At 37.7% G+C, this 17,572-nt stretch overlaps 1 protein-coding gene across 2 annotated transcripts in view; it reads right to left on the reverse strand.

The window, feature by feature from the left end:
- CTDSPL2 (CTD small phosphatase like 2) overlaps positions 1–17,572 on the reverse strand; it is a 75,839-nt gene that overhangs the window by 31,829 nt on the left and 26,438 nt on the right. For both annotated transcript variants that reach the window (XM_043920407.1, XM_043920406.1), the window contains exon 3: positions 334–472. In XM_043920407.1, coding sequence (XP_043776342.1) covers positions 334–472 — 139 coding nt within the window. The remainder of the gene's footprint in view (positions 1–333; positions 473–17,572) is intronic.

Consider the following 17,572-nt stretch of genomic DNA (forward strand, 5'->3'; position numbering starts at 1 on the left):
CTGTTATGTTATTCATATTATATAAAATAACATATATTATTCATATGTATTATTATTCATAATAAAAATTATTACTGCTTTAAGAAATATCATATATATTTTCCTGCCAAACAGTATAAAGCTAGTTGCTCTGCCTTTAACTGTCACTTTAACTCATCAAAGTAGATGTATATTAGGAAGGTAAATTTCTATTTACTTCATGCTATTCATACTTAATACAAAGATTATAAAAAGGCAGAAACTGCTCAAAGTAGATTTTTTAAAACAGAGAAAAAAACATATCAAGTGACCTCTGCTTACACCTAATAAAGCAACAGGTAAACATTAACAAACCTCCATTTACTTGACTTTTCCGTCTTACTCGAGATATCTGTTTGTTAGGCTTTTCTCCTGCTCTTGGTGTTGATGTGATCAAATTATTATCTATATCACGTTCAATTCTACTCCGTTTTGAAGGATTTTCTCTCTCTTCCTTAAGATATAAGAGGAAAAAACATGCATTGAACAGTCATTCTGCTGGATAGGTTACATCTTTTTTTGCTGCTCTATGCAACTTAGTGGATCTTAGTTCCCCCATCAGGGACTGAACCTAGGCCACAGCTATGCAAGTGCCAAGTCCTAACCACTGGGCCACCAGGGAATTCCCTACATGTTACACACTTTTAAAATGATAAAATATGTTCACTGCACTATTTACAACAGCCAATTTTATCTATTATCAATTGATGGACACTTCCTTGCCTATTATAAATAATGCAGTGAATATATATGCATGTGCATAAATAATGGAATATTATTCAGCCATAAAAAATGAACTCCTGTCACCAGTGACAGCATGGATGAACCTAGAGGGCATCTCATTAAGTGAAGAGTCAGACAGAGAAAGACTTACACCACATGGTCTCACTTACATGTGGGATTAAAAACCAGAAACAAAGACAAAACACAAGCTCACCGAGGACAGACTGGTGGTTGCCAGAGGCAGGGAGATGGGGATGAATGAAATGGATGATAAGTGTTATCAAAAGGTACATAGGGTTATAAAATACTCTAAGTCATGGTGACATAATGTACAGCATGGTGACCATCCTTATAATACTGTATTGCACACATGAAAATTGCAATACGAGTAAATCTTAAAAGTTCTCATCACAAGAAAAAATTCTGTAACCAAGAATGGTGACAGATATTAATTCGACTTATTGTGGTGATCATTTTGCAATATATAAAAATACTGAGTCAGGCTATATGCCTGAAACCAATATATGTCACTTCTCTCAGATTTTTAAGAAGATAAAATATGTTGTAAAATGCTTTATTCTCTTTTTTTCATATCATGGAGAAACAAAGAGAAATAATATCTAACAACAGAAGAAAACACAGAAAAAAACCTGACAAGAGTCATGAAAGTATTCATTAATGTCATTATACTACACAAACACCTCACAATCACTCAAAAGAACAGGGGTCATTTCCATGAGTGAACCCCACTGGAATCTGCTGGCATATCACGTATAACCAAAAATGACATAAAAATAATGGAGCCTGTCCCCCGCCATCCATCAATGTCAACCTCAATCCTCAAAAGGTCCAAATCAACACTAAGGAGTCTATTCTTTAACAAAGTTCTCTATTAGCTTCCTTATGTGGGGGGCAAATCCACATTATCAGTTTACACTATTTTGCAATACAGAGTTATGATAGTTTGACTTAAAGATATTTTGACTTTTACAAGTCAAAGTGTGAAAGCAATACAAGATACTCAGTAGAAACTGTGCTTTGAAGTTCGGTTTTTCCCCAGGCCAGCAACACGGCAACATGCAGGCACTATACTCTCGTGAGATGCCGGGCTACGGTCAGCCACTTGACCACGATCACTCACAGCCATTCTGTATCCATACAGCGATTTTCACTTTCAGTACAGTATTCAGTAAGTTAAATAAGATATTCAACACTTAAAAAGTGTTCCAAGCATGTTAAAGTAGGCCAGGATAAGCTACGATGTCAGGGAGGGTAAGTGTATGAAGTGCATTTTCAGCTTACAACATTTTCAATTCACAATGGGTTTATCAGGACATAAGCCTACCATAAATTAAGGAAGATCTGTATTACTGACTAAAATAGTACACTCCATGCAATAACCTGAATTTTTTCCATTTGTACCTCCATTTTTGTCATTAGTACAATTCTTCCAGTTATCTCCTACATGAGCAATTTTCTTACATTACTGTAATACTGGCCTATAATTTCTTGTTGTTTCAATGAAAGTACCTGAAATCTTCTGATAAGGATTAGACTTTTCCACAGCAAATAATAATATACTACTGTGCATTTTCTAAAAGTTGAATATTATTTTACTGTCTCTGAAACAAACTTTGGTATTGCAAATAGCCAAAATTACAATTCCACAATTCCCTATCTGGATCAAAACAAAAAAAGATAATATTGCAAATATCATTCAATACTGAATTTTACTTTTCTCACCAGTTTCTCTTATTTTAGGTAGGTTCACCAAGACAATCTCCTTAGCACAAAATAATTTGTCAGTGATCCACAATGTAATTCCTCAACTGTTTACTATTCCCCTGCACTTAAAAATGATGAACAGGAAGCCTCAAATCTGAAACACTGGATCTTCATTACAAGAAAATTATAGGGGCTCTTTTCATAAAGTCCTGAAGAAGAGAAATAATGCTGCAAAGCCTTATCACACTTAATACTCTAAGCTCCAGCCTTTTCTTGAAGAAGTCTCTTAGTACATCTGCTATAACGTAAATACACACATGCATTCCTGGAAAATTTTCACTCTGCAACCCTAAAAATAACAAGGTTTATGGGGACAAATGGGTCCAAGAGGGTAGAGAAGGGTAAATGGGAGGTAGATCAGCCAAAGCTCCTGTAAATCTGTGACCATAGCACTAAGAAAACCAATGATGGGGACTTCCAGAAATGACCTGGACACCCCAGGTAAGCAGCTCAGAGCAGCTAAAATGCTACCTCAGAGTTTAATAAAAGGTATTAAAAACAGAAGTAGAAACAAAGGTTTACGGGAGCCGAAAAGTGGCGTTTTAAGGCAGGAAGACTGCAAAAATGGACACGAAAGGCAATGCAAACTGCCAAGGAGAAGAGGAGTCCACAGCAGACCAGGGTGTCCCCTCCCCAGGGGGAATCCCTGATACAGGTCACTACTTTTAATTAAAAACTGTGTGGAGTAAGAAATTCTACCACCATTATTCAGGATTCCCTTGTCCAGTTTAGAAAAAGATCATATACAAACCAAAACCCATTCATGTTATACTGAAACTATTTCCCTATTTCTCTCTACATATCAATATCAACGTGTAAAAGCTAACCGGCATCCCTGGCAGCTAACGGTAAAGAATCCACCTGCAACGAAGGAGATGAGAGTTCAATCCCTGGGTCGGGAAGGTCCCCTGGAGAAGGAAATGGCAACCCCCTCCAGGATTCTTGCCTGGGGAACCCCATGGACAGAGGAGCCTGGTGGGCTACAGTCCACGGGGTCACAAAAGAGCCGGACACGACTGAGCGACTAAACAGCAGCATATAAGCTGACTCTTGGTGGGGAGGCACCACACACGTGGCAGAGACAGCTATACTGTGTCAGCTGAGAATACATTCAGATGCTTTAGCTTACGTCTCTACAGAGAAATAGAAAACTATTAACATCAGGGTTAAACTTCTGCAGTCACTGACAATAATATTCTATTCTTCAGAATAATGCATTTAAATGTCTGATGAAGCTCCAATTCTGAAATTTGTCACCACATCCTCATCTTTCTTAAACAATCATGTATATAATTTGGGGACATTTTTGGATACAGTATGAGTTTTAGAAGAGGAACTAGGAAAATTAAGATTTCTACATTGCTGCACAGGTTATTTAAAAAATTTTTAATAACCCTACAAATGTCATCTCTGAAATCTGCATTTTTCAAAGTTGCCTCTTAGACATGCTTTTAAGGGGAAAGTCTTGGGAAGGCAGCATTCTTAAATCTCTGAATCCCTAAGGAAATACAGAGAACTAAAGAAGCAATGAAAACCCAACAGCACATTTATAACATAACCAGGAAACAAGGTTTCTCCCCACAAACTCCAAACAGATGAGGACAAACCAACAGCCATAACACTGAAGTAATCATCTTTATCAGTGTTGAAGAAAGCAAAGCAATGCAACACAGAATGGGACCCATCTGAGACCAGGAGAAGCCACCCCAAACTGCTAACAGGGTAGGTATTCAATGGAGAACATGGCAGGCCAATCTGATAACAACAGATGAAACAGGACAGAGGACGCTGCTGCTCAATCCAATAGCAAAGGAACCCACAACTGAAATGGGAGCAGTCTAGCTCCTATGAACTCTTGACACTGACCAGCTACAGCTCCCTTATAGAACAGAGCTGCATATGAGTGGAAACTGCTAGGAATGGAATCAAAATTTCATTGTAGAAAAAGGCACAACAGAAAAGCAAAGAAAAGTTCCAGATAAACAATGAATAGGGATAAAGAACCCTTCCTAGATGGCTCAGTGGTAAAGAATCCACCTGCTAAGCAAGAGACTCGGGTTCAATCCCTGGGTCAGGAAGAGCCCCTGGAAAAGGAAATGGCAACCCACTCCAGTATTTTTGCCTGGAGAATTCCATGGACAGAGGAGCCTGGTGGGCTACAGTCCATGGGGTTGCAAAAGAGTCAGACACAACTTATCAACTAAACAAAAATAAACAGAGATAAACATATAGCAAAACTGAAAAAGCAATCACTTTATTTTTAACACTATTCAAAAACAACAAAATTGATTACAAGATGCCCTGAACCATACAATATTCTAAAAATTTAGAAAAATTCATATAAGAATGAGAGAAAAGAAAGCGTAGATCTCAAATTCCACACAAAATCATTGTAATAAAATGTTGCTTAGTAGCTAAGTCCATCCTTCTCTTTTGCAACTCCATGGACTGTAGCCGCCAGACTTCTCTGTCCATGGGATTTCCCAGGCAAGAATACTGTAGTGGGTTGCCATTTCCTTCTCCAGGGACCTTCCCAACCCAGGGATCCAACCTGTGTCTCCTGCATTTGCAGGCACATTCTTTACCACTGAGCCACCCGGGAAGCCCATAATAAAACACGGGAGGAGTAAAAGAAAGCATCTCAGAAAAATATGCATAAGAACGCCTTCCCTGGCTGTCCAGTGGTTAAGACTGCATGTTTCCACTGCAAGGGGTGGGAGGCCGATCCCTGGTCAAGAAACTAAGAGCCCTGTGGTGCAAACTCCCCCAAAAGTGCATTAAGAGAATAGATTAAAATTATACCTTTATTTCAAAAAAGACAAAAAACATTAAGAAAGTGATATGACACATACATCAGAGTTAGAAAAAACTCACAAATGCAGAGACAGAACAAAATAGAAATAAAAGAGAAAAACATTTTAGAAATAAAGACTAGGATAGACATAAAAGTTAGTAAACAGGATAGACATGTGCCTTTATGAGAATTAGAAGGTAAAATTGGGGGGGGGGGGGTGTAGTTTAAGACATCAAAATGTAACAAATACTAAGGAAGATCCAACAGACAGAAAACAGTAGTCCCTGAGCAGGAAACCAAAGCCAAGAACATGGTGAAAGAAGGAGTATCATAAAGTTTTCCTCAAATGAAATATCTGAAATTATATACTCAAAGAGTACAGAGGCCTTCTCGTTTTTTTTTTTTTTTTTTTTTTTTGGTCTGTGCGATTCAGCTTCACAGTGTTTAAAAAGTTCCCCCACCAGGGACTGAATCCAGGGCTTTCGACAGGGAAAGCTCAGAGTCCTAACCTAACTACTGGACTGCCAGGGAACTCTGAGAGTATACTGCTGAACTACAACTATCAACCTAGAAAAATAACAAGATAAACCCTAAACTTACCCGAATTTAAAGAAAAAAAGCCCTTTGGAGAACAAGGAAAAATGTTTGTTTAAAAAGAGAAAATTAGACTATCATCAAACTTTGAAAGCAGTGCATTTAATGCTGGAAGAAAATGGAATAACACTTCTAAAAATCAAGAAGAGAAACTGTAAGACAAGGATATCATATGCAGTAAAACTGGTTTTAAAGCACAGAACTCAAGAATATTGTTTCTGTGTCTGCTTCATGTGGCATCTATCAAAAAATGACTATAGACAACAACCAGAGGACTGGGGAAAGCATTAAACACACTGAACACACACAGAACCGTAGCAAGATGAACGAGGGTTAGAGATCATGTGTAATGGCTACAGGCTCAGAACATATACATTACAGTAAAAACTGTTAAGAGATATTTTTAAAATTGTTCACTTTAAAAACATTCTGAGAAAAGCTCACAGAATTCATTTTTAGCTGGTGAGAAACAACAAAAGAAGTTATCTAGGCATAAAAGAAATAAAATCAGATGGGATTCTAAATCTGCAATAAGGAATGGTAATCACTAAGGCAAACATGAGTAAATTCAAAAGATCTTTGTGTTCAAAAGTTGTAATATGTTCTTTATATATAGCTGTCTTCAACACTGATACCTGCTACAATCTCTGCAGCCTCATTATAATCCAATAAAGTATTCTGAAGTCTCAGAGTTTCTTCTCTCTCTCTCTCTCTCTACATATTTATGGAAACACAATAAAGGTATGCTCGTTGTTTTGCTTTGCAATAGTATTAAATTTGGTCTTTAAAATTTACTCTAAAGTTATTTTAGAATTTAGTAATTCTTCAAATAAAATTTATAATTTATTATTAAAACAGATTATTGGACTGAAAAAGGGAGCTGGGTGATCTGTGATTTCATACTCCTAGTGATGAAACTGACAGAATTCTGTAACTCATGAAAGGGGGAAATGTACTCCAAGGAAACTAAACGCAACTGTAAATTACAAATGAAAATAAGATAAAGTTAGTGTCCCTTTGGCTGCAAAATTGTCTTATGCAACAAAACATATTCAAATAGAATTATAGTCCCAATTCAGTTGCACTGTCATTTGAGAACAATCATTCAGTTTTAAAAAAAAGAAACAATATTTTAAACGTACACGATGAGATCTTTAAAAGCCAAAAGAGTTATAGCTTTTCAAACTTAAATTACAAAACCCAATGAGGTGTCTCAGAAAGTAAATTTGTTATATTGCTTTGGTTGAAAAAAGGTACATATTTATGAGAGACTTATAAAGTCTTACACAGTAGTTAGTGCTGAAAACCTACTCAATAAAAGTCAGTAAAAGAAACAAGCAGAGACTTTCCTGGCAGTCCAGTGATTTAAGAGTCCACCTGCCAATGCAGGAAACTGGTTCGATACTGATCCGGGAAGATCCTACGTGCCGTGGACCAACTAAGCTCCTCTGCCACAAGGACTAAGCTCCAGAGCCTGTGCTCCACAACAGGAGAAGCCGCCGCGATGAGAAGCCCAAGAGCCACAAGAGAGACAAGCCCCTCCTGCCACAACCAGAGAATGCCTGTGCGCAGCAACGAAGACCCAGTGCAGTCAGAGACAGACAGGCTAGCAGGCAATTAAGAAAGAAACAGACGTTTCCACTTTCTAGTGATAAAGTAACTCACTGAAAGACTTAACTGTAAAAACAGAAAATGAGTTAACACTGGTATGTGACTTGTACTTATCTGATACTAGTATCAACTAATCATCAAAGATCTTCTTTACCATGAATGCATGGTAACAAACACAAGTGAATTAATTTTTTGCATCACAGTTTATCCTGGAATAACTTGTGTCAATGTTTGTGATGACTATGCAAAAAAAAAAAAAAAGGTTTATGATTACTGCTACCTTAGCACAAATCAAACCCTGAACACCTGAAGTTATTGTATTTTTCACAGCCATGCACTTGCATGGGGAAAAAAAGTCAGCTATACTTAAGAAGAAGAATGTCCTTGACAAAGCTGTAAAATTAATTAAATCTCAACCCTTAAATATGTGTTAAACTCTGTATGATAAGATGGGAAGTATACACAAAACGTTTCTGCTGCAAGCAAGACAGTGCTTCCACAACTGTCTTCAGGAAAAGTATCTGACTGACTGTTGAATTGTAAGCTGAATTAGATCACTTTTTTGATCGCGTCTCAGCCTTTTGGCTAAGATTAAGCGTAGATCACTTTTTCTGATAGAAAACTATCTTTACTTGAAGTAGATTATTTTCTGAAAAGTGAACAAAGCAACTCAAGAAAAACTAATACATTTTGTTGCCAACAATAAAGTTTGAGCATTTGGGTAAAAACTGGGACTTTAGTAGGAGACCTGGACAAGGCCTCATAAGACTCGAGTTTCCCAACACTGTTCTGCTGAGATCAGTGGGGCTGTTCAGAAATGTGATTTCTAAACATTAAATAAATAATGAAATATGTCAGTGTGGATACATATGTAGAAGATTTACATAATAAAGTGAACCATTACTTTCCCAACCAAAAAAACAGTGCATGATGTTACAAAATCATATGTAGGTTAAAAAGATTCATTCCAAGTGCAAGACAGACCCACAAAAAGATCACTGTAGAGCTTTCAAAGTCAATATTGGAACAAGAACGTAAGATATCACACCATTTGTCAAGTTTCGGTATAAAATCTGCAATTATCTAAAAAGCATATTAAAAGACACTTCCGTTTTCTAAACACATGTATAATTTTCTTGTGTGTCAATGATAACCACAAAGTACGTTCTGTGAAGCAACCGTTAAAGAGGTCTATAGGGCTTCCTTGGTGGCCCAGCGGTTTATGAAGCCTGCCTTGCAATACAAGGGACACCAGTTCGATCCCTGGCTGCAAAGCGCCACAGGCGATGAGCCCAAGCCCTAGAGCCCACAATCTGCAACTACTGAAGCCGCCGAGCCTAGAGCTTGTGCTCCTCACCGAGAGGCCACCGCGCTGAGAGCCCCACACACAGCTAGAGGGTGCCCCCGCCTGTCGCACCCAGAGAAAGCCTCTGCACAGCAATGAAGAGCCAGCACAGCCAAAAATAAACTTACAGAGAAAATATTAAAAGAAAAAGAGGTTTATAAAACTGTAAATAATGTCCTGTTTCCCACTAATTTCCTTTTTGTCTTTAGAAAATAGTTAAAATATTAACTGTACCAACATGTAATAGGTTTAGAATTAGAATTTTGGTATTTTCAAAATTCCTCAGTTAGTATCTAATGAGATATATTGATAGATATTACCCCCATAAACAAACAGTTCTTTAGGGTTTCCAGTAATTTATAAGATGGTAAAGGATCCTAAGTTCAAAAAGTTTAAGAACCACTTGACTACTAATGAATTCATGAGACAAACTGTAAAAAATCACTCCCAACAAATGCAGAGAAAATTTGAGCTGGAAGGGAGAGCTGACAAGTGGCAAAGGGTGCAGAGTTTCTTTAGGGGAGGATATAAATGGTTTAAAATTAACTGTGGTAATCACTGCATAACTCTGCATATATTAAAGGCTACTGAATCTATACCTTAAAAGGGTGAGTTTTAGGCCATGTGAATCATATCTCAATAATGTTACATTATATGTATCTATCATATAATCCAACAATATCAATCTTATTCACCCAGGTTTAACTTAAACAAATGTCCACACAGGGATTCAAAACAGAAATAGTCATAGCAACTTCATTCACAAAACCCAGTGGATAACTCAAGTGCATAACCCAGTGGATAACCCAGTGGGTAACCCAAGTGGGTAACCCAGTGCGTAACCCAGTGCGTAACCCAGTGGGTAACCCAGTGGATAACCCAGTGTATAACCCAGTGCTTAACCCAGTGGGTAACCCAGTGGATAACCCAGATAACCTAGTGCATAACCCAGTGGGTAACCCAGTGCATAACCCAGTGGATAACTCAAGTGCATAACCCAGTGGGTAATCCAGTGCGTAACCCAGTGGGTAACCCAGTGTGTAACCCAGTGGGTAACCCAGTGCATAACCCAATGGATAACCCAGTGGGTAACCCAGTGGATAACTCAAGTGCATAACCCAGTGGGTAACCCAGTGGATAACCCAGAGGATAACCCAGTGGGTAACCCAGAGGATAACCCAGTGGGTAACCCAGTGCATAACCCAGTGGTAACCCACTGGGTAACCCAGTGCATAACCCAGTGCGTAACCCAGTGGGTAACCCAGTGGATAACCCAGAGGATAACCCAGTGGATAACAAATTATGGTATGTGGTGCATGTGTGCCAAGTCACTTCAGTCGTGTCCGACTCTGCAATGCTATGGATGGCAGCCAGCCAGGCTCCTCTGTCCATGGGATTCTCTAGGCAAGAACGCTGGGGCGGGTTGCCACGCCCTCCTCCAGGGGATCTTCCCAACCCACGGACTGAACTCACGTCTCTGACAGCAGGCAGGTTCTTCACCACTAGCACCACCTGGGAAGTCCTGTGGTATGTGGTATACTCACACAACAGAACACTATTTGGGGCACAGGAGCGGGAGGCGATAAATTACAGATACATGCAGTAACACAAATGAATCCAAAAACTTTATGTTGAGTGAAGGAAGCAAGACATGTTATATGCATAGGTAACTTTAAAGAAGATTTATATAATCTATAATGATAGAAGATCAATGGTTGTCTAGGATGATGCTGTGAGATGGTCTGCAATACTCCAAGGATACTTTTTAGTCATGGGTGTATAATTCTGTTAAAATTCATGAAAACATATAATTTAAATCAGTGTGTCTTACTGTGTTTCATTATACCCCATAAAATTAATTTGTTAAAAAGTCAACGTAGCAGATAAAGTGGAATTCTAAAGATAACTAGGGTCATCAAAAAGAAGGCAAGATGATTGGAGAAGGAAATGGCAACCCACTCCAGTATTCTTGCCTGGGAAACCCCATGGACATAAGAGCCTGGCAGGCTACAGTCCATGGGGTTGCAAAGGGTCGGATATGACTTAGCAACCGAACAACAAAGATGCTCTTAAAGGCAAAGATTTCAGTTTATACAAAATTTTTGTATCCAACCAGGTGTGTCTCCTAGAACTGCTGTGCAGTCAGAAGAAAAAAAAAAAAAAAAAAAAAAAAAAAAGAAGGCAAGATGAAACAGAGTAAAAAATAACAAATGGGATAAATACAGAATAAATTACAAGATGGGAAACTTTAAACTGAACCATATTAATAACTACATTAAACGTAAATAGACTAAACAAGCCAATTTCAATACAAATACAGAGGGTGGAAAAAGGTGTATCAAGCAAATGGTAAGAAAAAAAGCTGTGTGGTTTTATCAATATCAGGCCAAGTAAATCTCGAGGCAAATAGTACTACCAGAGATAAGAGACATTTCAGAGTGGTAATAACTTACACCCAACAATCACAAACGCGTATGCCCCTAACAAGAGAGCTTCAAAACACATGCAGCAAAAACTGACACGACTGAAAGTAGACGAGTGCATAACTAAGAGACGGAGACTTAAAAGAAGACACAGAGCATCTGATATTATCAAACTATCTGATTAACTGATATTTATAGAACTGTACTAATCAATTCCAGAATGTGCATATTTTTTTCAAACACATGGGACATTTACCAAAATAGTCTGTATGTTAAAAAAATATCAAAAGACACCAAAGAAGTGAAGTCATATAAAGTATATGTTCTTGGATCACAATAATATTAAATTAGAAATAAACAATTAAAAGATATCTAATAAATGCCCAAATATCTGATCTGGCAATTTTTTTTAAGTCTTTTTTTTTTTTTTCCATTTATTTTTATTAGCTGGAGGCTAATTACTTTACAGTATTGTAGTGGTTTTCGCCATACATTGACATGAGTCAGCCATGGATTTACATGTGTTCCCCATCCTGATCCCCCTTCCCACCTCCCTCCCCATCCCATCCCTCTGGGTCTTCCCAGTGCACCAGCCCCGAGCACTTGTCTCATGCATCCAACCTGGGGTGGCGATCTGTTTCACACTTGATAATATACATGTTTTGATGCTGTTCTCTTGGATCATCCCACCCTCGCCTTCTCCCGTAGAGTCCAAAAGTCTGTTCTATACATCTGTGTCTCTTTTTCTGTCTTGCATATAGGGTTATCATTACCATCTTTTTAAATTCCATATATATGTGTTAGTATACTGTATCGGTGTTTATCTTTCTGGCTTACTTCACTCTGTATAATGGGCTCCAGTTTCATCCATCTCATTAGAACTGATTCAAATGTATTCTTTTTAATGGCTGAGTAATATTCCATTGTGTATATGTTGATCTGGCAATTAAATAACGTATTTCTAAATAATCTATGGGCCAAAAGGTAATAAAAATACAGTCAGAATGTATGGGAAAGCAGTACTTTGAAATGCACAGTTTTAAATATTTGAATTAGAAAAAAACTGAAGTGCAGTATTACTGATCTAAGCAAGGGTCTGGGAAACCACAGTACAAATGCCAAGTCTGACACATTGCTTTTGTATGACCAGCAAACCAAAAGCAGTTTTTGTATTTTAATATGGTGGTAGGGGGAGGTGGAAATCAACCGAATGATCCTATTTTATGGCTCATGAAGACCAAACATCAGCGCCCCGAGTCTCACTCGCTCGCACGTTCCCACAGCGGGAGGGCCGGGGAGCGCCTGCACCTGCAGGCGCAAGGACTCAACTGTTACTTATCTGAAACAGTTACAGAGAAAGCTCACTAATTCCTAATCTAAGTTCCCGCTTATATAAGCTGGAAAAGTAAGAGTAAACCAAACAGACAGTAGAAGAGAATATTAAAATTAACAAGTAGAAATCAAATAGACAGTGGAAAAGAAAAGAGAAAATGTACAAAGACAGAGGTTCTTTGAAAAAGTAATAAAACTGATAAAGTTCCAGCTGCAAAGGGATCAAAACAAAAATAAATTGTTCACATCAGGAGTGAAAAGAACATCATTAGAGATCCTACAGGGATTATTAGGTTAATAGCAAAATACTGCAAAGACTTTATATCTAATAACTTGACAACCTCAATGAACAGACAAATTCCTTAGAAAACACATATGACCAAAACTGAAACAGAAACAGAAAAGCTAAAGAAGTTCATATGTATTAAAGAAATCAAATTTATAGTAAAAAGTTATCCCACAAAGAAATCCCAGTCACATTCCAAAAATCCCTCTCCAGAATTCACCACTGAATTCTACTAATAAGTTAAGGTTGAGATAATACTTCATCAACACAAGCTCTTTCAGAAACAGAGAAGCAGAGGAACAGTTCTTGCTTCATGATACCAGCATAACTCTGATCCCAAAAATCTCAAAAGTATTACAAATCAAAACTACAGACCAAACCCTCACGAACACAGATACAAAAATCTTTAAGAACAACAACAAAACAGCAGCAAATCATATCCAGCCATACACGTTTAATTTTCAGTTCAAAAAACTTTATGTTCTACTCCACATTAAAAGAGGAAAATCTCAAGAACATCTCATTATATGCAGAAAAGTCTTTGACAAAATCCAACATAATAAAATCTTACAGCAAACTAGGAACAGAAGGGAATTTCCTCAAACCGACAAAAGATAACTATGGCAGACATTTAGCTAACATCATACCTAATGTAAACAAACTCTCTTCCCCTAAGATCAGTAACGAGACAAATGTCTGTTTTTACCACTTCAACTAAATGTCCTAGAGGTCCTAACCAAGGCAATAATGAAGAAAAAAAAAGGTCTAGAAATCAGAAAAGGAAATCATATCTGGTATATGACATGATTATATATGTATAAAACCCTATGAAAGCTTAAAGACTAGAATGATTAAGTAAACCTAGCAATTTCACACAGTACCGCAGTCAACATAGAAAAATTAATTATATTTATATATATTAGCAACAAACAGAAAGTAAAAACTTTAAATGTATTATATCATTTAAAACAGCACCATTAAACATCAAATACCTAAGAACAGAACTAATGTAGTATGTGTAACACCTTCACATTCGCCCAAAAAAATTAAAAACACTTATATTAACACAGAGATATATCATGATCATGAACTGGCAGACTCAATTCAGTTAAGATGTCCAGTCTCACCAAATGATATATACATGTGATACAGTATTATAATCCCAGTAGGTTTTCTTTGGAGAAATAGACAAGCTAATTCTAAAATTGACATGTAAGTATAAGGGATCTAATAGTATTTAAAGTGGCTACCTTTTATCTCAGTATCTTAAATACAGTGGTGTCTTTTTCAAAATTTGGATAGGGGTTGGCAGCTAGTGTTTATTGAGTATCTGGTACTTTATAACCATCATTTGGTATTTTATAGATAAAAAAAAGCAGGCTCAGTGAATTTAGATAATTTACAATGTTACTAGCATCTCTATCTTACACGTGAGGAAACTGAGGCACAGGAAGGTGAGATGACTTGTGCAGGGTTACATAGCTTTAAGCAGCAACACTGGAGCTCCAACTGACAGACCTGGCTTCAGAGCCTAACCCTTGGCTGCTATGCGCTACTGCCTTTCCAACAAGCGGCAACGCTGGGTCTAACCAGGTACAGCCTGACTCTGTCTCAAAGTAGCTGGATGGGGTCTTTATAGCATCACCCCCCTTGTGCAAGGACTGAAAATTTTCTTGATGAAAATAAGAAAGAATTGAGTCTCTCTATGCTACTGACTTGGTCATTTATTTATATTCTATCATCAGCTCAAAGTTTGAAGTGTATTCTGTCTAAGAAAAACCTTTACCCTAGTATTTTTTCATGAAGCATCAACCTCTGTCGTCAGTTTTTCTGACTGGCTGATAGACTACTTCTCTTGTTTCTACAAGGGTTCTTTTAAAATCCAAGTTAGAAAATTTCTTATGCAGCCACTGGTTTCTTTGGTTCCTTTTCTTTCTCTTCTTTTGAACTTTTAAAATTTTATGGTTAAAACTGAACTTTCTAGACAGGTCTTGCTTTCTCTTTGGCGCTGTCTTCCCTCTCAGGCGTCTGATACTGCTCTCATGACTCTGGCTTTTTGAAACTTGGTCTCTGCATATCAACCAGGTTTTCTGCTCTTCTGTACTGTTATGATTTCTAGTTTGAAGCAACAGTTAAACCTGGACATGGAACAACAAACTGGTTCCAAATAGGAAAAGAAGTACATCAAGGCTGTATATCGTCACCCTGCTTATTTAACTTATATGCAGAGTACATCATGAGAAACACTGGGCTGGATGAAGCACAAGCTGGAATCAAGACTGCCAGGAGAAATATCAATAACCGCAGAAATGCAGATGACACCACCCTTATGGCAGAAAGCAAAGAAGAACTAAAGAGCCTCTTTAGACACATGTACCCCAACGTTCATCACAGCACTGTTTGTAATAGCCAGGACATGGAAGCAACCTAGATGCCCATCAGCAGACGAATGGATAAGGAAGCTGTGGTCCATATACACTATGGAATATTACTCAGCCATTAAAAAGAATTCATTTGAATCAGTTCTAATGAGATGGATGAAACTGGAGCCCATTATACAGAGTGAAGTAAGCCAGAAAGATAAAGACCAATACAGTATACTAACGCATATATATGGAATTTAAAAAGATGGTAACAATAACCCTATATGCAAAACAGAAAAAGAGACACAGATGTACAGAACAGACTTTTAGACTCTGTGGGAGAAGGTGAGGGTGGGATGTTCAGAGAGAACAGCATTGGAACAAATATACTATCAAGGGTGAAACAGATCACCAGCCCAGGTTGGATGCATGAGACGGGTGCTCAGGGCTGGTGCATTGGGAAGACCCAGAGGGATGGGATGGAGAGGGAGGTGGGAGGAGGGATCGGGATGGGGAACACATGCAAATCCATGGCTGATTCATGTCAATGTATGGCAAAAACCACTACAATACTGTAAAGTAATTAGCCTCCAACTAATAAAAATAAATGGAAAAATAAATAAATAAAAATAAAAAGAGTTAAAAAAAAAAAAAAGAAAAAGAGCCTCTTTAGAGTGAAAAAGTTGGCTTAAAGCTCAGCATTCAGAAAACTAAGATCATGGCATCCAGTCCCATCACTTCATGGCAAACAGATGGGCAAACAGTGGAAACAGTGGCTGACTTTATTTTTCTGGGCTCCAAAGTCACTGCAGATGGTGACTGCAGCCACAAAATTAAAAGATGCTTACTCCTTGGAAGGAAAGTTATGACCAACCTAGACAGCCTATTAAAAAGCAAAGACATTACTTTGCCAACAAAGGTCCATCTAGTCAAGGCTATGGTTTTTCCAGTGGTCATGTATGGATGTGAGAGTTGCACTATAAAGAAAGCTGAGTGCCAAAGAATTGATGCTTTTGAACTGTAGTGTTGGAGAAGACTCTTCAGAGTCCCTTGGACTGAAAGGCAATCCATCCAGTCCATTGTAAAGGAGATCAGTCCTGGGTGTTCATTGGAAGGACTGACGCTGAAGTTGAAACTCCAATACTATGGCCACCTGATACGAAGAGCTGACTCATTTGAAAAGACCCTGATGCTGGGAAAGATTGAAGGCAGGAAGAGAAGGGCACGGCAGAGGATGACATGGTTGGATGGCATCACTGACTCAATGGACATGAGTTTGAGTAAACTCCGGGAATTGGTGATGGATAGGGAGGCCTGGTGTGCTGCAGTCCATGGGGTCGTAAAGAATCGGACGTGACTGAGCGACTGAACTGAACTGAACTTCTAATTTGAATGGCTGCTGGTATTCTTGCCAGTTTAGTATCACTGATTCATTTTTATTAACATTTTGCTAATAAGTTTTAATTTGTATTCTAACCCTAACTTGATATAAAAGTCATTAGGATACTTAAGATTAACATATATTGTTCATTTAAGAGGTGTGTATTAGTTTACTATTAAGATAAATACATAATAAAACATATTATTAAGAAGAATAATGCATTATTAAGAAGATGGTTTAATAACAATTTAGATAAGAAAGAATTAACAATTAGAAGCCAGTATAACCTTGCCAGGTGGCTCACCGGTAAAAAATCTGCCTGCCAATGCAAGAGATAAGGGTTCAATCCCTAGGTTGAGATGATCCCATGGAAAAGGAGATGGCAACCCACTCCAGTATTCTTGCCTGGGAGATCCCATGGACAGAGTAGTCTGGCGGGCTACAGTCCATGGGGTTGCAAAGAGTCAACACAACTTAGAAACTAAACAACACAACAGCATAACCTCATTAGGAGTAATAAGTGACAAAATAATCTTTTAATTTACTTCTAACAAAAGGATAGTAGATGGGAAAAGAAACAGTATACTCTGATTTCAGTAAGGCATTCAAATATTAATTATCACAATAATCTTACTGAATATAATAATGAAATCTGAGATGAATTACATGAATTTGTAGCTGTGGTGAAAACCTTGCTCAAAAATATTAATTAATGAATAAGATATTAGCTTGCAAACAGATTTTTATTGGCCCCATCCACTAATGAATAGGCATTAATAACAAAATTTTAGTTTTGGGCTTAAAAATAACTGACAGCCTGAGTGTTTTAACTGACATGAGCAAAAATCTGCTGACCAACAAAGAAGAACTAAAACTACTAAATGAAAAAAAAAAAAAAAAACAAGAAAGCATGAATA

This window comes from Cervus elaphus, chromosome 12 (assembly GCF_910594005.1).
Source record: "Cervus elaphus chromosome 12, mCerEla1.1, whole genome shotgun sequence".
NCBI lineage: Eukaryota > Metazoa > Chordata > Mammalia > Artiodactyla > Cervidae > Cervus > Cervus elaphus.